At 47.9% G+C, this 20,984-nt stretch overlaps 1 protein-coding gene across 2 annotated transcripts in view; it reads right to left on the bottom strand.

The window, feature by feature from the left end:
* The window catches only part of sidt2 (SID1 transmembrane family member 2), a 54,889-nt gene extending 42,344 nt beyond the window's left edge, over positions 1-12,545 (bottom strand). For both annotated transcript variants that reach the window (XM_033049580.1, XM_033049581.1), the window contains exons 1-6: positions 11,808-12,545; positions 7,859-7,980; positions 5,121-5,285; positions 3,298-3,343; positions 2,253-2,354; positions 206-289 (exon numbers count right to left, since the gene is read on the bottom strand). In XM_033049580.1, the coding sequence (XP_032905471.1) occupies positions 206-289; positions 2,253-2,354; positions 3,298-3,343; positions 5,121-5,285; positions 7,859-7,980; positions 11,808-12,077 (789 nt within the window). In that variant the 5' untranslated portion in view covers positions 12,078-12,545. The remainder of the gene's footprint in view (positions 1-205; positions 290-2,252; positions 2,355-3,297; positions 3,344-5,120; positions 5,286-7,858; positions 7,981-11,807) is intronic.
* Between the last annotated feature and the right edge of the window lie 8,439 nt (positions 12,546-20,984).

Below are 20,984 nucleotides of genomic sequence, written 5' to 3'. Positions count from 1 at the left end.
CTGGTCAGCACAGACTCGGTGGACCGAAGGGCCTGTTTCTGCACTGTATCTCTAAAGTCTAAAGATTGGACCTGCGGGCCAAGGGTGGGACTTCATACCACTACCTCCTGACTGGAAGCAAGAGGGCTACCAATTCAGCCAAGGAAGTACACACACTGGCTTCTCAACACCAACACAGGTTACTCAAGCAAGCAGTGTCGTTTACCTGTATGGTTATGGCTCCTTTCTTGGTCATGGTTTGATAGGTACCACTAAACGCGACATTGTTGTCCAGGTCATTGACAGGACACTGAAAGAAATACAAAGTGACGAACATCAGCAAATAAACTCCCAATCCAAAGAGTTTTTAGTTTTGGTTTTAGTTTTTAGTTAAAAACTCTAGTTTTTAAAGAAGATCCCCAGCTCCTGGCAATTCCACACTTTTAACGCATTCCTCCATACCTTACGATCTAATTTCATAATTTCCACAATTCTATTTGTTTCTCTTACATGGGGAGAAGGGGGTTGAGAGGGGAAGATAGATCAGCCATGAATGAATGGCGGAGTAGACTTGATAGGCTGAATGGCCTAATTCTGCTCCTAGAATTTATAATAGGAGGCCATTCAGCCTCTCAAATCCCTGCCAGCTCTTAGTCCAATTCCCATGCTTGTTTGCCTATAATGTATTCCCTCTCGAGCGTTCACCAACTCTCCCTGGTTCTCCTTCCGCCCGTCTACAGAAGCGCCACAGGAGATCGGGATCAATCCCAGGTCCCCGGAACAGGGGGGGACAGCAGCACTACCTGCTGCACTACTCCGCGCTGTTCAAGAAGCCAGCGACGGGACATTATCTGGACAGCACCAAGCTTTGACAAACAATCAACTGGCTAAAATTGGTTAAAAGAACTAGACCACACGACATATTAACAATAAACTCCTTAAGGAGATAAACAAAAATGATCCAGACCCACCCACAAAAATCCAGCCCTCTTCTGCCCGATCTTACAAAAATAAATCATTCACAGCTTGGAACGTTTCAATAACTCACTCTCACAGATTACTGAAAGAAAGAGAACTGTAACATTCACTTTCAGGTGATCTCCTTGTCCCTTTGCGTAAAATGTTTCAAGAGTCAAGAATGTTTAAATGCCATATGTACCTAATCTGAAGAATGAAATTCTTCCTTGCAGCAACATAACAGCTCTGCAAACACAGTATCCAATACATAATATCATTAAAAAAAGCTTAATAAATATAAAACCCCCAATATTAGTGCAAACAAAATGAAGTCCAAAGTCCGTATTGAAAATCAAAACAAATGAAGAAGGATTTGAACCTTTTGAACCTTCTGGGTTTTGTAGTCGGTAGGGCAGTACTCTGCATATCGCCAACTTGGACAATTTTACATTTTTATCAAGCCAATTAAGCTACAAACCTGCACGTCTTTGGAGTGTGGGAGGAAACCAAAGTTCTCGGAGAAAACCCACGCAGATCACGGGGAGAACGTGCAAACTCCACACAGATGGAGATGTGATTTGTCTTCCCTTTGCCACCAGTTACCTAGATTGATTCCCTTGTTCCACGCGGCAGGGGCCCTTCCCGTGGTGCCCTGACCCTGAAGCCAGCCCAAAGGCTCCATGGTCGGCTGGCGGGACCGAGAACCTTCCAGAAGGCTCGTCTCGCTCAGGAACCCTCCAGAAGGCTCGTCGGTCGGTGGGACCGGGAGGGAGCTGGAAACGTCGGTCGCGAGGAGGAAGGACTCGCTCGGAGGGTGAACCGACGTAATGCCTCCAGGTTGGCTGCAGGAGGCGCCCCTGGGACACAAAGATGGCCGGGCAAGGAGAGGGACGTTATTCGCTGGAACTGTTCCAGTACATCAGCGCACGGGCTGACTGGACTTTGAACAATGGCGCCAAAACATGGCGGTGGATGGAAAAAGAATTTCACTCTGCAGTTGCATATTTGACAAATAAAACCACATTGAAAACTGTTGCTCAACTCTCAAGTGGCCATGTTGTTTGTTCTAATATTCAATTCAAGTTGGTGCTTCTGTTCCAAGATAGGTCTACACGTGATTGGGGTGCAGTCCTTATGCAAGAAGGAGCCTTGTGCACCCGGAGAAAACCCACGGGGACACAGGGAGAACGTACAAACTCCATACAGACATCAGCCGTAGTCAGGATCGAACCCGGGTCCCTGGCGCTGTAAGGAGCATGTACGTACGTACGGTCCTTATGCAAGACCCTGGTGTGGGACACTGACTCCCCACTCACCAGAACATCCTGAATGGAGACGACGGAGCAGGGAAACACGGAATCCGAGGTCACTTTCACGATTACGGACTCCTCACCGTCAGAAAATGTGTACCTAAAGTACTGCGGGTGAACAGGAGGGCGACAATGACGACATCGTAAACTCATCACAGTAGACATCCCAACTTTACATTAGTTTACTTGTGGGTCTGCGGATGTCTGTAGAGGCCGATCCGCACACCTTGGTGCAGTGGAGACTGGCGGTGGGCTGTTGGTAGTCATCGAGCCCCCTTTGACTCCACTGGTGTGTGGATCGTGGATCGGCCCCTACAGACATCCGCAGACCCACAAGTAGACGCCCCTACGGAGCCGATGATGATGAAGGCAGACTCAAAATGCCGGAGTAACTCAGCGGGTGAGGCAGCATCCCTGGAGAGAAGGAATGGGTGACCTTTCGGGTTGAAACCCATCTTCAGACTGAGAGTCAGCGGAGAGGGAGAATTAGAGATATGGAAGGGCAAGGTGTGAAAACACAGATCAAAGGGGACGTTGATCAAGGAAATGCAAAATGTTATATTGTTAGCTGAGGGGAAGGTGACAACGAGGTGTATAATCAGTAATATTTAATCAGGAGGACAGTGAAACGAGGCGGAGAACTAGGATGGGTTAAGGATGGAGAGAGAGGGAAAGCAAGGGTAACAGAGTTAGAGAAATCAATATTCATACCGCTGGGGTGTAAGCTGCCGAAGCAAAATATGAGGTGCTGTTCCTCCAATTAGCCACAGCTACCTGACCGGGGGATAGTCAGAGTATTTTTCTCTCCCGAGACAAAACTTTCAAATACTTGAGAACATAGATTTAAACAGTGAGGAGGAAAGTTTAAAAGAGGTGTTTTTTTCCCCCAAACACACTGTATTTTTGAACTCATGGTAGTCATTTTTTAAAAACAGTACAAAATCCCACAGCCGCACCACCCGCTGCCCGCTCGGAGACGGTGAACAGAGGGGAAATTCTTCCTGGAGGATTCTCAGCGCAGGTCCTTATAATATTACGTGTCTGTCCTTACCTGCGGCTGAGACGGCGTTGCGTTAAACTTGAACGGTTCTGCAGTTCTGTTGGATAAACGAATATAAAATGTTTAGGGCATTATTCAGACACGAGTCTCACCAGCTGTTATATGTAAGTAAGTTAGTAAAGTGAGTACGTTTATTGGCCAAGTATTCACATACAAGGAATTTGCCTTGGTGCTCCGCCCACAAGTAATAACATGACATAGTTACAGTTACGAATGACTCAGAAAACACTAAACATTAATAATAATAAAACATTAATGATAAAACACCATTGATCAAGCATGTGAACCAACAAAATACCAGATCAAAGGGAGGCTACAAATAGGAAGGAATAGGAATAGGAATTTAAAAAAATTTACAAAATCAAACAGTTTATTTCAGTCGCTTAGTTTAGTTTAGTTTAGAGATACAGCGCAGAAACAGGCCTTTGGCCCAGTCCGCGCCAACCTGCGATCTCTGCACACCAAAGGGAATGTCCCACTTGGATGGCGTGCGAAGATTTTGTGAATCCCGAAATCCTGGGGCGCCGCGTGCGACCGCGCATCACTGCCTACGTCACCACGCACCATGCGCACATCACGCGCGTGTCGTGCGTTGTGGCGCGTGAATGATGTCGCGTAAATGACACGCAAATGACACCTAAGTGGGACAGGCCCTTTACACTACCCGACACACACTGGGGGAAAAGTTACAATTTTACCGAAGCCAATTAACCTACAAACCTGTACATCTTTGGAGTGTGGGTGGAAACTGGAGCACCCGGAGTAAACCCAGACAGCTCACGGGGAGAACGTGCAAACTCCGAACAGACAGCACCCCGCAGTCAGGATTGAACGTGGGTCTCTGGCACTGTAGGGCAGCAACTCAACCACTGCTCCACCGTGCCGCTGTTTGTAGATATATTTAAAAGGGAATCAGGAACGAAGGAGCCAGGCCCTTGGCTCTGTGCCAGGCCCAGAGTATGATAAGGATCAAATCCTGCTACCTGCCACCACTCCACCATTGTACAGGTTTGCTGCACTAAACATTCACCCACTCCTTCTGAAGGAGGGCCCCGACCCGATGAGTCATCTATTCACGTCCTCTAGAGTTGCTGTCTGACGAGCTGAGTTACTCCAGCAAACAGCCACACAACGTGGATACAAGCCCTTCCAGCTGCCTTGCCCACACCGACCAACATGCCCCATCTACACTAGTCCCACCTGCCTGTTCGAGGCCCATATATCCTTCTAAACCTATCCTATCCGTGTAGCTGTCTAAATGTTTTTTAAACCTGTGATAGTACTTGCCTCAACTAGTTCTTCCAGCAACTCGTTCCATACCCTGGCCACCCTTTGTGTAAAAAAAGTTACCCGTAACCATGATTCTCTGGTTCTCAATTCCCATGCAAGAGACTCTGTGCATTTAACCCGATCTATTCCTCTCATGATTTTTGCACAACTCTACAAGATCAACCCTCATCCTCCTGCGCTCCAAGGAATAAAGTCCGATCCTTTCACTAGTACCAAGCATTATCCTATTACGGAGACCGCAGCAAAATTACATGAGTCTCTGCCTCAGAGAGCGATGGAGGCAGGTTCTCTGGATGCTTTCAAGAGAGCTAGATAGGGCGCTTAAAAATAGCGGAGTCAGGGGATGTGGGGAGAAGTCAGGAACGGGGTACTGATTGGGGATGATCAGCCATGATTACATTGAATGGCGGTGCTGGCTCGAAGGGCCGAATGGCCCACTCCTGCACCAATTGTCTATTGTCTATTGTCTAAGTCCTAAACCTAACGGACATGGAGATCTAGCCGATGAAACTGCGCCACTTTACCCGAGGATGAAGTGCTTGATGCGTTTGACGTAGAGCTGGACAGAGGCGTTCTTTTCCGACAGGGTGGAGACATCCACATAGAAGTACTGCATCTGCAATTCACTCTTCACCTCCGATTGACAAAGTGTGCGACTCACATCCTGGTAGATGTATTTCCTCTGGTACCTGCAGAAAGATACAATGAGGCAGACTACGCCACGACTTAACAGCACGGTAACGGCTTTAGTCAACCTCGCGGTGTGCAGGAGAAACCTCGGAGAGAGGACCAAGCAGCCAGAGCAAAGCCCAACGCAGATTGGAGGGACAGCACCTCATATTCCGCCTGGGCAGCTCACAACCCAGCAGTATGAACATTGATTTATCTATTCCTTGCTTGCCCTCTCTCATCATCCGTCCCCCACCCAAGTTTCATTATCGCCCTGTTCAACTTCACCATCTGTATAACTCGTTATCACCAACCCCACAGCCAACAATGGATCATTGTGGGCTCCACCTTCCCTTGCTCATCGTTGCTTTTTGCGTATCTTTCATTCATTTGTTCTGTGTACCGTCTATATTTCTCCCTTCCCTCTCCCCTCACTCTCAGTCTGAAGAAGGGTCTCGACCCGAAACGTCGCCCATTCCTTTTCTTCAAAGATGCTGCCTTCCTCCCGTAATCTTTGATGCCAGTATTAATCAAGAACCTTTCTAAACTCCGCTTTAAAAATACCCAACGACTTGGCCTCAACAGCGGTCTGTGGCAATAATAGCAGCATAAATTATACTGCGAGCGTGCAGGATTTTGAGCGTGACGGATTCTCCAGTAATTGGTCTTTAATTAATCTGCACGCTACTTTTGAACCTAGTTGCCAGGTCTGAGATGTTTGGATACCATCAGACTGTTTCTGGTTGAACATGTGGTGGCATTGTTGATGCATTATTCATCCTGCTCCACTTATGAACTGCTGCAGTTCAAACAGAATATACTTCGTAACAGCCTGAGGCACTAAGGCCTCCTGCCTGCTTTCCAAGGAGCAGAGAGGAGAGATTCGTGCAGGAAGTGAGGAAGTCTGAAGCGGCAAAGGGTTGGCCCTGCCGACCAAGATGCCCCCTCTCAGCTTAGAAACATAGAAAATAGGTGCAGGAGGAGGCCATTCGGCCCTTCGATCCAGCACCGCCATTCATTGTGATCATGGCTGATCGTCCCCTATCAATAACCCGTGCCTGCCATCTCCCCATATCCCTTGACTCCACTCGCCCCTAGAGCTCTCTATCTAACTCTCTCTTAAATCCATCCAGTGACTTGGCCTCCACTGCCCTCTGTGGCAGGGAATTCCATAAATTCGCAACTCTCTGGGTGAAAAAGTTTTTTCTCACCTCAGTCTTAAATGAGCTCCCCTTTATTCTAAGCTTGGCCCAGTTGCATGCCTTTGGCCCTGATCCCTCCAACCCATTACAATTTTAGACATCTAGACAGGTACATGGATGGTGCTCAAGAAGGAACTGCAGATGCTGGAAAATCGAAGGTACACAAAGATGCTGGAGAAACTCAGCGGGTGCAGCAGCATCTATGGAGCGAAGGAAATAGGTAATGTTTCGGGCCGAAACCCTTCCTCAGACTGATAGGGGGTGGCAGGGAGAAGGGTCGTACAGTTGTAGGGCAGGGGGGATCACAGAGAGGGGGCAGTTAGAGAGGAGGTTGTGAAACTGTCTCCGGAGAGAGGATGGGAGCTTTTTCAAAGTAGGCATACCTTGAGGAGATATTGCAGTGGAGTGTCGTACAGTTGGAGGGCAGGGTACATGGATGGGACAGTTTTAGAGGGATGTGGGCCAGCCGCAGGTAGGTGGGACTAGTGTAGATGGGACATGTTGGCCAGTGTGGGCAAGTTGGGCCGAAGGGCCTGTTTCCACACCGTAAGACTCTATAATTTAATGATTCAGTTATATTTTATTGTCATGTGTACACATATTCTTTGTTTCTGCCTACAACCCGGTAAGAGAAATCAAAGTTCATACAGCAGACCTCACCTGGGCATTTCACAAAGAGTCACAACATATCTGGAGATGGCAAAGTTACAAAAAAGCTCCTCCAATAGTCTGACCTTCTCGCAGCGGTGAACCGGGCCCACCGCCAGCACGCGGGATTCTCGGATTTGCGTACACAAAGTATGCAAAGAGTCGCCGCCACATAGGGTGCTAGCGAGGCCACAAATGTTCCATTAGGATGCCGCGGTCTCCGGGGAGGAAGCGGCCGCTCCAGACATTCCAAGCCGCTGAGGAGCATTCACCCGACGCCGGAGTTCCATCTTCCCGGCAAGAGGGCCTGAAAACATCGGACTGGCTGCGGAGGCCACAAATAAGCCCCGACCTCGGGTGATCACAGAGGAAGAGGACTTAACTTTCTGGTGCCTTTTCCCACAGTGGGAAATCTTGATTCTGTTGTGGGGGGGACGTTCATGTTGAATTCTATAATGTGTTGTGTCCATTTTCTTTTTTTAAATTTTTCTATCGATGTACGGAAACTTAATTATTTATTCTATGTAAAGCACTTTGGTTTGAACGCAAGTTGATTTAAACGTGCTATAGAAATACAATTTACTTACTTACTTACTATTAGGTCCCCATTGTTCCCTCTTTGTTCTTGAGATTACGAGATTACGGGGGCCCACGGATTAAAAGCAGCACGGGGGTTTACCAGCGACGGGGAGAGGCGGGGTGGGGGAGTTTGGGCTTACACGGGGGGCTCCATCAATACTCACAGTCCCCTGAGCATGAGTGGTGCCTGGAAGGAGACCACCGCTTTCTGCTGCCGGATCACGAAGAGCACGGGGTTTTTGGCTTGTTCAGAGATAACGTTAACGTGGACACGCACCCCCTCTGTCTGCAGAAGGGACAGAACACAGTTAATTCACACACGCACTGAACACTAATCCCTTTCACAGACCACCCTTGGCTTCAGACTCTATCAGCGACAACAGTGGCCCCCCACCTTTCTCAACCCTAACAATAGGTGCAGGAGTCGGCCATTCGGCCCATCTAGCCAGCACCTTTTCACTGTACCTTGGTGCATGTGACAATAAACTAAAGTCTGAAACGTCAAGGGCCTGTCCCACTTGGCCGATTTATCGGTGACTGCCGGCATCATTGACTGACGTATCAGGGCAACGAAAAATTTGCGGCGTGACGCGGCACGATGACGTATTGACACGCGTTTTTTTTCCCCCAAGTGGCGCAACATTTTTTTTTGTCGCCGCTGGATTTTGAAACGCTCAAAATCTTTTGGCGACACTGATATGACGCAGGCAGTCGCCGAAAAAAAATCACCAATTGGGACAGGCTCTTTACCCATCCTTTATCTCCAGAGATACTGCCCGACCAGCTGAGTTGCTCCAGTATTTTGTATCTATCGAAACTAAACTTTTCCACACAGTCAAATACATACCGCAGACCCTGTGAAATGCTTAAAGATACAGCGCAGGAACAGGCCCTTCAGCCCACAATGTTCGTGCCAAACGTGATGCCAAACGAAATGAATCTCCTCTGTCTGCACATGATCCATATCCCTCCATAGCTATGTGCATGTCCAAAAGTTTCTTAAACGCCACTATCGGATCTGCCTCCACCACCACCTCTGGCAGCGCGTTCCAGGCACCCATCACCCTCTGTGTAAAAACAAACTCGCCCCACACTCCTACTTCAAATGTTGCCCCTTTCAACTTAAAGCTATGCCGCCTGGTCTTTGATATCTCTACCCAGATGCTGGTTTAAACCGAAGGTAGACACAAAAAGCTGGAGTAACTCAGCGGGACAGGCAACATCTCTGGAGAGAAGGAATGGGTGACGTTTTGGGTCGAGACCCTTCTTCAGACTGAGAGTCAGGGGAGAGGGAGACTAGAGATATGGAAGGGCAAGGTGTGAAAACGACAGTAGATGACGCTCAAGGATTTGTTAGCTGAGGGGAGGGTGACAACGAGGCGTGCACTCAGTAAAAATAATCAGGAGGATAGTGAACCTAGTCGGACAACTGGGGTGGCGGAGGGACAGAAAGAGAGGGAACGCAAGGGTTACTTGATGGTAGGGAAATCAATATGGTCTGAAGAAAAGTCTATACCCGAAACGTCACCCATTCCTTCTCTCCAGAGATGCTGCCTGTCCCGCTGAGTTACTCCAGCTTTTTCTGCCTAAAAAAAGGCAGGGAATACTACTTAGAATTCCCTCTACCCATCCATTCATCCTTGCGATGTCCACTTGGTTAAATAGCTAGTGAATTAAAGAATCAGCAGGAAATTAGCAGCATTTATTGAGTAGAGATCTCCCAGAGTAGAAACCGGCCACAGTGCGCTCTCTGGATTTTGTCCGGATCAAAGGAGGTGCTGGACCATCAGTTGCCGGAAAGATTGGTGGTGGACATGTACTTATTAAAATGCCAGTTTGCCATTTAGCATTATCCACACCACTGTTATATTGTCTCCTTTCCATTGAACTCCCTGCTCTGCACATGTTGACATAAATTCATTCACAGTTTAATGTGGTTAAACGGTGGCGTTACACATGATTACAATCATGTATTCATGGCATCCACCCAGACCCTTCCGAGAGAACTCCAACCTTACACATCTGATGTGGTTTATGTATCAGGTAGAGTCAAAGAAACATAGAAAATGGGTGCAGGAGTAGGCCATTCAGCACCTTGAGCCAGCACCCCCATTCAATATGATCATGGCTGATCAACCAAAATCAGTACCCTGCTCCTGCTTTTCCCCCCCCCATATCCTTTGATTCAGTTAGCCCCAAGAGCTAAATGTAACTCTCTCTTGAGTCATAAACTCATGCAGCATGGAAATAGGCAGCATTTCTGGAAAAAAAAAGGATGGGTGATGTTTTGGGTCGGGACCCTTCTTCAGACCAAAAATATAGGCCACAGCTTGAAGAACTAAGAACTGGGGCGAGAAAGAAACAAACCTTTTGCAGAGAGTGGATGCAATTCCATCATCGGGGGCGATGGAAGGACCTTTGTGGTTACGGGGAGAAGGCGGGAGCATGGGGTTGGGAGGGAAAGATAGATCAGCCATGAATGAATGGCATAGACTTGATGGGCCGAATGGCCATAATTCTACTTCTATGATTTATGAACTTCAATCGGGATTGTCAAAAGGGAATAGGAGAGGTAATTGGAAAGGGGGATATCAGGGCCGCTGGGGAGGTGTTGAGGCTGGGTTGCTGTTGGAAAACCCACGGCTGGGGAAGGATGTGCCGAATGTTCTCCCTTCCACTCTGCCTTAATTTCATGAGATATCTCCAAAAATCAAGAAGCGTGCAGGAGGCTGCCTGTTTTTGTTTCGCAAGGCCCTGTTGCCGCTTACAACCCAGCAGCATGAATATTGAAGATATATAGACACAAAATGCTGGAGCAACTCAGCAGGACAGGTGGCATCTCTGGAGAAGATCCTTCTTCAGACCAGACTAATTTCTCTAACTTCAAATAACCCTTGCTTTCCCCCTCTCTCTCTCTCTCTGTCCCTCCCCCACCCTAGTTCTATGCCTAGTTTCACTGTCCTACAGATTAATGTTACTGATTGTTGCCACCTTCCCCTCAACCAACAATGAACCATTCTAAATGTGTAGGAAGGAACTGCAGATGCTGGTTTAAACCGAAGATAGACACAAAATGTTGGAGTTTCTCAGTGGGGCGGGCAGCATCTCTGGAGAGAAGGAATGGATGAGACCCTTCTACATTTCCTTAACTTCTGAATCTTCTGAACTTGTAGTCAGCAGGGCAGTACTGTGTATATCGCCAACTTGGATGTGTTGTGCACACTAACGTGCTGTTAGTGCCCCCTTAAAACTGTCTAGTGAAGGTGATTTGACTATATTGTTGTCTAGTTTATTCCATTCCCTTAAGGTTCTTACAAAGAATGAGTTCTTATAAATATCTGTCCTGGCGAATGGGGTTTCTATTTGCATATCATTTCTCTTTCTTGTTCTGCTTTCTGTTGAGTATGTTATGTATTTATCTGCAGTTATGCCCCACCATCCCTTTTTGAATCGTGTACAACATGGCTAGTGTGTTCCTTGCCCTTCTTGTTCCCAGCGTTTCACACTCCAGGTCGGATAGCATCTGGGTGACACTGCTACCTCTATTGTAATCTTAGATAAAAATGCTGGAGAAACTCAGCGGGACAGGCAGCATCTATGGAGCGAAGGGATGGGTGACGTTTCGGGACGAGACCCCCTTCTTCAGACTGATTTTTTCCAGCATCTGCAGTTCTTTCCTAAACATTCTACATTTCCTTGGTCACAGTCTGCCTTGCTCTGTCGTTTTCACACCTTACCCTTCCATATCTCTCGTCCACCTCTACCCTGACTCTCAGTCTGAAGAACGGTCTCGACCCGAAACGTCACCCATGTTGTATCCCTTCTCTCCAGAGATGATGTCAGCCTGCCCCGCTGTGTGTTACTCCAGCGTTTTGTGTGTGTCTATCTGTGGCCGGACGCTATCGGATCCGGGTTGCAAGAATCGGCCAACCCCTTGCTTCCGGGCCGCCGCCGCCGCCACCGTTACTGTCACAATAACAGCATCGGTGCTCGTCTTGTGATTTCACCAAAGGATTGGGGGGATGGGTGGCCAAACTTGCAACTGCCAGATGGAAATAGGAGCAACCGCAATAAGTTAAACAACACACACACACACACACACACAGCAAATACCTTGTCCCGGGAAACCGTGTGATTGAAAGCGAATATCTTCTGCACGCTGTTGTTGACAACCACCAGATAGACTCTGTCGAAAACACCCTTGACTTGGATAATCTCTTGTCCCAGGACCCCCTTGCCGACGTCCGTGGGCAACGGGGAGCTGAGGAGAAAGACGTGCAGTAGTAAAGTCCAGGCTGAACGGGATCGGGTTGGCATGATGATGAAGATGGTGGAGCCGCCGCCGCCGCCGCCGCCGTGTAATGTGGACTGGTGTGCCCGCATTGCACTGGGATCGGGCTTCAGGCTTCCTCTGTGTGGGCTGCAGCGTTCTCGGGGCAGTGGGAAGAAGCCATGCCCACGGGGGTTAGGGAGGAAGCGGGCTGGTGGTGGTGCTGGAAGCAGCAGCAGCAGCGGCGACGATGTTGTGTTGGAGCGGAGACACCGCAAACCGCTACATCGGTCGGAGAATGTATCACTTTGCCGCCGCCTCCACCAATGGCGTGCGCGCTGCCAGCCCACACAAAGGTCCAACCAGGAAGTGGCCGCCGCTGCTGCCACCGCCACCGGTCACTTTGGCCGCCGCTCCTTGTTCATCACAACCCGGCCACAACCTCCTGCATTGCCGCTCCCTCCAGCCCCGTCCTCTCGACCCTGCCGCTGCCGCTGCTGCAACAAGCCGCCCCGGGTAAACAAACGCGACGTCATCCGCCGCCAGCCAAGCCTTCCAGCTGAGCTCCGACCAACACGAAAAGCAGCCCCCCCATTGACTCCCCCCTGGTTCAATTCCTTCACAACCGTCTGCAAGACTCTGCGGAGGGGATTTTAGTGTTAAAAAAAAAAAACATGATATAGATTTATTAGATGTTTACTGTGTCACGTTTGCCTCATTTCAGGTATCAGTGTATCAGTCAATGTTGTCTGGAGACTTCAGTACAAACAATCTATGTTGGCACTGGGTGCTACTCTGTCAGAGGTACCGGGAAGAGTTTAACCCCAAACCCTGCCTATTTTCCCACGTGTACGGAAAAAAAACATTTTAAAGAACAAGGAGACACGTAGCTGTTTATCCCAACCCCAGTCGAATCAATACCATTTGGAAAACCGCCCATTATAATTATGTATATAGGGTGTTGGCGGAAGGTTGTTTTTCGGACTGGAGGCTATGCGATTCAGATTCAGATTCAGATTCAACTTTAATTGTCATTGTCCGTGTACAGTACAGAGACAACAAAATGCATTTAGCATCTCCCTGGAAGAGCGACATAGCATATGATTTGAATAAATATTTACATTAGCATATATACAGACATAGTGTTTTTCCTGTGGGAGGAGTGTGGGGGGGGGGGGGGGGGGGGTGATTGGCAGTCACCGAGGTACGTTGTTGAGTAGAGTGACAGCCGCCGGGAAGAAGCTGTTCCTGGACCTGCTGGTTCGGCAACGGAGAGACCTGTAGCGCCTCCCGGACGGTAGGAGGGTAAACAGTCCATGGTTGGGGTGAGAGCAGTCCTTGGCGATGCTGAGCGCCCTCCGCAGACAACGCTTGCTTTGGACAGACTCAATGGAGGGGAGCGAGGAACCGGTGATGCGTTGGGCAATTTTCACCACCCTCTGCAATGCCTTCCGGTCGGAGACAGAGCAGTTGCCATACCATACTGTGATACAGTTGGTAAGGATGCTCTCGATGGTGCAGCGGTAGAAGTTCACCAGGATCTGAGGAGACAGATGGACCTTCTTCAGTCTCCTCAGGAAGAAGAGACGCTGGTGAGCCTTCTTGATCAGAGTTGAGGTATTGTGGGTCCAAGAGAGGTCATCGGAGATGTTAACACCCAGGATCCTGAAGCTAGAAACACGTTCTACCTCCGTCCCGTTAATGTGGATGGGGGTGTGCGTGCCGCCCCTGGACTTCCTGAAGTCTAAAATGAGCTCCTTGGTCTTCTTGGAGTTAAGGGCCAGGTTGTTGTCAGCGCACCATGCTGCTAAGTGCTGGACCTCCTCCCTATAGGCCGACTCATCGTTGTTGCTGATGAGGCCAATCACCGTTGTATCATCTGCATACTTGATGATGGTGTTAGTACCATGTACAGGTGTGCAGTCGTAGGTGAAGAGGGAGTAGAGGAGGGGGCTCAGCACACAGCCCTGTGGAACGCCGGTGTTCAGGGTGAGGGTTGAAGAGGTGTGCTTGTCTAACCTAACAGACTGTGGTCTGTTGGTTAGAAAGTCCAGTACCCAGTTGCAGAGGGAGGGATCGATGCCCAGGTTACCGAGTTTGGTGATCAGTTTAGATGGTATAATGGTGTTGAATGCTGAGCTGTAATCGATGAACAGCATTCTTACGTAAGTGTCTCTGTTGTCGAGGTGGGAGAGGGCGGAGTGAAGTGCCGTTGAGATGGCATCCTCCGTACTCCTGTTCTTGTGCTAGGCCCATTGCTGGTTGTGGTTTGTGGTCACAATTTGGATGAGAATGTACAAGGCATGATTAGTAACTTGTAACTGGCAATTAAACTGGCTGGTATCAAAGATAGCGAAGATGATTACCAAAAATTACAGCAGGACTTTGATCAGTTTCAAGAGAGAGCTAGATAGGACTCTTAAAAATAGCGTAGTCAGGGGATATGGGGAGAAGGCAGGAAAGGGGTACTGATTGGGGATGATCAGCCATGATCACATTGAATGGCGGTGCTGGCTCGAAGGGCCAAATGGCCTACTCCTGCATCTATTGTCTATTGTCAGTTGGGCAAGTGGGCTGAGGAATGGTTAATCGGGTTGAATGCAGATTAGTGCTACATTTTGGGAAGTCAAACCAAGGCAGGATGATCACAGTAAAGGGATGAGCCCTGGGCCGTGTCATCGAGCAGAGAGATCTATGAGTGCAGGTATATTGTACCTAGAAACGCGCGTCACAGGTTGCTAGGATGGTGAAGAAAGCTTTCGGTACATTGCCTTCATCAGTCAGGGTATTGAATATGGAAGTTGAGATGATGTGTTACAGTTGTACCAGATACTGGTGAGGCTGCATTTGGAGTATGGTGTTAAGTTTTGGTCACCCTGCTTTAGGAAGGATGTTGTTAAAGCTGGAATGAGTGCAGAGAGTAGACCAGGAGATGAGGGCCTGAGCAGTGGGGTGAGGTTGGGCAGGTTAGGAGGGTGAGGGGTGATGTTATAGAGGTGTGTATGATTATGAGGGAAATAGATAGTGTAAATTCACAGAGTTGGGGAACAAGAACCAGGGAACATACGTTTAAGGTGAGAGGGGAAAGATTTAATACGAATGCGAGGGGCAATTTTCTCACACAGAGGGTATATGGAACGAGCTGTCAAAGGACACTGGCCAGAGGACACTGTCAAAATGGGAGCAGGTGGGACTAGTGTAGATGGGGCAACTGGGTCAGTATTGGCAAGTTGGGCTGAAAACCCCGTTCCTGTGCTGTATGATAGACACAAAATGCTGGAGTAACTCAGTGGGACAAGCAGCATCCCTGGAAAGAAGAAATGGGCGACATTTTGGGTCGAGACTCTTCTTCAGACTGAGAGTCAGGGGAGAGGGAGACTAGAGATATGGAAGGGTAAGGTGTGGAAAAGACAGATCAAAGAGAATGGTTCACTACTGAGGGGAAGGTGACAACGAGGCATACAATCAATAAAATTAATCAGGGAGAGTGAAACTAGTCGGAGAACTAGGGTGGGGGAGGAACGGAGAGAGTGGGATCACCAGTTCCTTCCTACATATTCCGTGCTGTGTGACTCTATGAGTCCCTGGATCAGTAATCCACTTTTCTTTGGCAGTTCAAGTGCTCATCCAGATGCTTCTGAAACATTGTGATGGTCGGTGTGATAGGAATCCAGCACCTTGTTTCCCAGCTTGGGTGGGGCTTTACCTTGGTGGCAAAAGGCAGCTGGTGTGGAATTCACATCAGTGTCCCCACGGCCTCACACGGCCACCCCCCTCTTCACCACACCCACTGAATCAAGGAGATGCTTCCCTGAATGTCGTTCTTCACTTCATTTTTTCCTCCTATTAAAGATTTTAAGACCTATGAATGAATTTCTTTTTGACCCAAGTATATACACATACAAGGGATTTGCCCTGGTAATTTGGTCGCAAGTAACAACACAATATACAGTACTAGACAATTTAAAATAAAACATTATAATTTACACATGTGAAGAATGAAACAATACAGCTCAAGATTTGGTGGGCCGAAGGTCCAGTTTCTGCACTTTTGGTGATGAGTAGAGCTACTGCTCGTAGAAAAAAAGCTGTTTTTATGCCTGGCTGTGGTGGCTTTGACAGTCCGGAGTCGCCTTCCGCTCTATGATCTTTGTTTGCTGCCTTGCAGCACCAGAGATACCGGATTCCACCCTGACCACGGGTGATGTCTGCGTGTAGTTTGTCCATTCCTCCTGTGACCTTGTGGGTTTTCTCCGGGTGCTCTGGTTTCATCCCACACTCCAGACGTACAGGTTTGTCGGTTAATTGGCTTTGATAAAAATTGTAAGTTGCCTCTCGTGTGTTGGGTAATGCTGGTGTACGGGGATTTCTGGTCAGTGAGGAGAAGGGCCTGGTTCCTAAACTAATCTAAACTTCCTTTGTCTCTATTATCAGAATTTCCTGTGCTATGGGGAAGAGAGGTCAGGGTGTAGACCTCTCCATAGATGCTGCCTCACTCGCTGAGTTTCTCCAGCATTTTGTGTCTACCTCAGGGTGTAGACTCATGTTTATTAAGACTTTGATGTAAAGGGATAATGCCGAGAAATATCTAACGTGAGTTTAAAAAAAAAAAAGATTTATGATTGAGAAATAGTTTCATAATTAATGTGTGATCTTGTGGTTACTCAAAAATAGGGAGTCAATAGACAAACAGGCTTGGAGCGTGGAGTTGCTCCTTGCTGCATTGGCTTGCGAAATGAATAGTTCCTCACAGCAAGAGAAGATGTAGCCTTTATGTTGCAATCTAGGAAGAGCCCAAAAAGATCCCAGCAACTTCCACAGTGTGGTCACAGCCAAAGCACATGTTTCAGTAACATTGATGGATGAGTAAGCATTTGCCAGGAAAAGCCAATCTTTTCAGAACATTCTAAGTTCTTGTAGGTCCAACAAATGTAAATGGTATCTCAGACTTCAGTTTAGTTTATTGTCACGTGTACTGAGGTACAGTGAATAGCTTTTGTTTTGTGTAACTTTTGTAACGGACGGGACTAGTGCGGCACAGTGGAGCTGCTGCCTTACAGCGCCAGAAACCCGAGTTCGATCCTGATTACGGGTGCTGTCTGTACGGAGTTTGCACGTTCTCCCCGTGACCTACGTGGGTTTTCTCCGGGAGCTCCGGGTTTCCTCCCACGCTCCAAAGACGTACAGGTTTGTAGGTTAACCCAAAGGTAGACACAAAATGCTGGAGTAACGGGTGAGGCAACATCTCTGGAGAGAAGGAATGGGCGATGCTTCGGGACGAGACCCTTCTTCAGACTGTGTGTCAGGGGAGGGGGTGGGACAAAGGTAGAATGTAGTTGGAGACAGTAAGACTAATGGGAGAACTGGGAAGGGGAAGGGGATGGAGAGAGAAAGCAAAGGCTATCTGAAGTTAGAGAAGTCAATTTTGGAGACAGTAAGACTAGCGGAGAACTGTCAGGAGACAGTAAGACTAGTGTTAGGTTAATTAGCTTTGATAAAATTGTAAATTGTCATTAGTATTTGGGTAGGATGGTGCTAGTGTGCAGGGATCACTAGTTGGCATGGATTTGGTGGGCCGAAGGGCCTGTTTCTGCACTGTATCTCTAAACTAAACTAAAATGCCAACTAGGAGACTGTGCCACTCTCTCAGTACTTCACTTTATTTTCAAATACATCATTCATTTACTGTTAGTTACCACTTTGGCAATTGTGCTTAGATGCTATGATTTTGTGTCATTCACCAGCAGTGAAAGCATAACCACTACCTCAATTCTTCCTGTTAATCACACAGGGGGGTCTCAGTGGGAATTAACGCTGTAACAACCTGTAAGTGGAAAACAATTAAAAACAAGCCAATTATCCCCTTGTGCAGCTGAGCTACAGGCTCGCTGCAATCCCTCGCTAATATCACATCAATCCCTCAGGTTTCACAACTGCAGTTCAGTTTACTGCAACAGTGCTCCATCTACACTCCTCTAACGTAATCAAAGACTCGCCCCACCCTGGTCATTCCTCCTTCTCCCCACCCCTGTCAGGCAGCAAAGGCAGTGAAGCTTGAAGGCATGCACCACCAGACTCAGGAACAACTTCTCCCCTTCTATAGACACAAAATGCTGGAGTAACTCAGCGGCTCAGGCAGTGCCTCAGAGGAAAAGGACAAAGACAGGTGACGTTTCAGGTCGAGAATGAAGGTCTCCACCAGAAACATCACCCATTCCTTATTCTCCAGAGACGCTGCCTGGCCCGCTGAGTTACTCCAGCTTCTTGTGTCTATCGTCGATGTAAACCGGCATCTGTAGTCCCTTCCTACACATTTTGTCTTCTCTACTTTGATGTCAGGCTTCCACAAGCTAGGGTATTGTCTGATTCGCCTCCACCCCATGCGAGCATTGGACTTTGTCTCTGGAACTGATGCACTACAATGCTGAGAACTATATTCTGCACTCTGTATCTTCCCCATTGCTCTACCTATTGTAATTGAGTTTGACTTGATTGTATTTGTATTAACTGATCTGATCAGATCGGATGCAAAACAAAGCTTTTCAGTGCACTTTGGTACACATGATGATAATAAATTAAACCTAGTCAAGTAATTGATAACAAACTATCAACGCATCAGTAGTTCCCCACTCTGACATTTTTAATTCAGCTTTAAAAAATAGTTTCACCAAAAGTGCGGTTGAATTTTATTGCTGTCACCTGTATCCAAGAAACAATGAAACACTTTCCTGTGCATGCTACCCAATTAAATTAAATTCTATACATGAATATATTCAAGGCAAACACAAGTACAACAAGACAACAGAACACAGACACAAAGTGCTGGAGTAATTCAGCAGGTCAGACAGCATCTCTGGAGAAAAGGGATGGCTGGTGCTTCGAGTTGGGTCCCATCATATTTCTCCAGAGATGCTGCCTGACCCACTGAGTTACTCCAGCACTTTGTGTCCATCTTCGGTATAAACCAGCATCTGCTGTTCCTTTCTGTAAATCAGCAGATTGTACAATCTGGAGTTCAAGATCATCTTTAATCGGTACACATAGTATAACAGTACAGCAGGTTGCTAGTTGCTCGTTGATCGTTACCGCTTCCAACACTGACCAGTGTAGGAAGTGTGTGTTAGTATGAATCGTACAGTAAGGTGGGGTTAGTGATGCTATTTCTACTATGATTAGTTCACAGGCAATAACCAATCTACACTTTCTATACAATAACTGCAGAACTATTGGACTGGTCGACTGATAGAAATGTGTTATCCTTCTCCAGTGTGACAAAGTAGCAAAGCTTAATATTCAGGAGTCTGATCCCTTGATCCACGATATATGGGGGAAATTAAGATTCCAGTAATTTAATAAATCTGCAATAGAGCTGTTGGTCTGGATGAGTTTAGGAATGATGACCATGCATCGATTCAGTGCGGCCAGGGCTGAATGTGAGAAAACAAATGTCTGAAGAAGGGTCTTGACCTGAAGCGTCACCCATTTCCTTCACAGACACAAAGTGCTGGAGTAATTCAGCAGATCGGGCAGCATCTCTGGAGAAAAGGGATGGGTGATGCTTCGAGTTGGGACCCATCATTTTTCTCCAGAGATGCTGCCTGCCCCACTGAGTTACTCCAGTGTCTATCTTCGGTATAAACCAGCATCTGTAGTTCTTTCCTGCATTAGAAATTGCATCTCTCTTTGGTCCAAGTCGCAAGATGGCATCAGAATGCGGTGATCTCTGCATGCTGTTCCAGAAGACCTATTATACTCATGTAGAGTATGATTTGACTGGATAGCATACAGAACAAGCTTGTCACAGTATATCTGTACACATGACAATCAATACTGTACATGAAGCTGAACAGTTGCAGAGAAAACTTTGAAAGGTGTACAGTCGAGAGCACGTTGGCTGTGTCACAGCCTGCTTCGCAACTCCGATATCCAGCAACAGAGATTACAAGAAGTGGTGAACACTGCCCGCTCCATCACTGGTGCTCACCTCCCCACCATCAAAGCGATCCACAGGAGGCATTGCCTCAAAAAGGCAGCCGGCATCATCAGAGACCCACACCACCCTGGCCACGGTCTCAGCTCATCCCTGGCATTGGGAAGAAGGTGTAGGAGCCTGAAAACCGTGACCTCCAGGTTCAGGAGCACCTTCTTCCCAACAGCCATTAGGCCCAGTGCCCAACTTCAAGCTCCTTTTATACGTTTACAAAGCCCTTAACGGGCTTGCCCCACCTTATATCAAAAATCTTCTAACCAACCATTCTACCTCCAGGTCCCGCAGGTCGGCCGACTTGGGGCTACTGGCTATCCCGCGGTCTAGGTTTAAGCTCAGGGGTGACCGCGCTTTTGCGGTTGCAGCACCTAAACTGTGGAACAGCATCCCTCTCCTCATCAGAACTGCCCCCACCATCGACTCCTTTAAGTCACGACTCAAAACCTATTTCTACACCCAAGCGTTTTTGAGTCCCGCTGAGGGGGCGCTGTAAACAGTGTATGTACGTATCGTTAGGGCTGTCTACCGTTGTACTGTGGGACGACAGATGGCACAATGGGCTAAGTGTTCGGCTGGCAACCGGAAGGTAGCCGGTTCGAATCCCGCTTGGAGTGCATACTGTCGTTGTGTCCTTGGGCAAGACACTTCACCCACCTTTGCCTGTGTGTGAGTGATTGGTGGTGGTCGGAGGGGCCGTAGGCGCAGATTGGCAGCCACGCTTCCGTCAGTCTGCCCCAGGGCAGCTGTGGCTACAGAAGTAGCTTACCACCACCGAGTGTGACTGAGGAGTGAATGAATAATGCGATGTAAAGCGCCTTGAGTATTAGAAGGCGCTATATAAATCCCATCCATTATTATTTATTATGTATCAAATTTAATGACCTGTTATGCTTCTGTAAGTAAGAATCTCTTTGTTCCGTTCTCGGTACATGTGACAATTAAATACTTTAGTTTGGAGATGCAGCGTGGTGACAGGCCGGTGGGCCCACCGAGTCCGTGCCGACCAGCAATTACCCAAACCCGTTCCATCCTA

This window comes from Amblyraja radiata, chromosome 33 (assembly GCF_010909765.2).
Source record: "Amblyraja radiata isolate CabotCenter1 chromosome 33, sAmbRad1.1.pri, whole genome shotgun sequence".
In the NCBI taxonomy this organism is placed as follows: domain Eukaryota; kingdom Metazoa; phylum Chordata; class Chondrichthyes; order Rajiformes; family Rajidae; genus Amblyraja; species Amblyraja radiata.
Note: the sequence above shows the minus strand (reverse complement) of the source record. Positions and strands in the feature narration are given on the sequence as shown.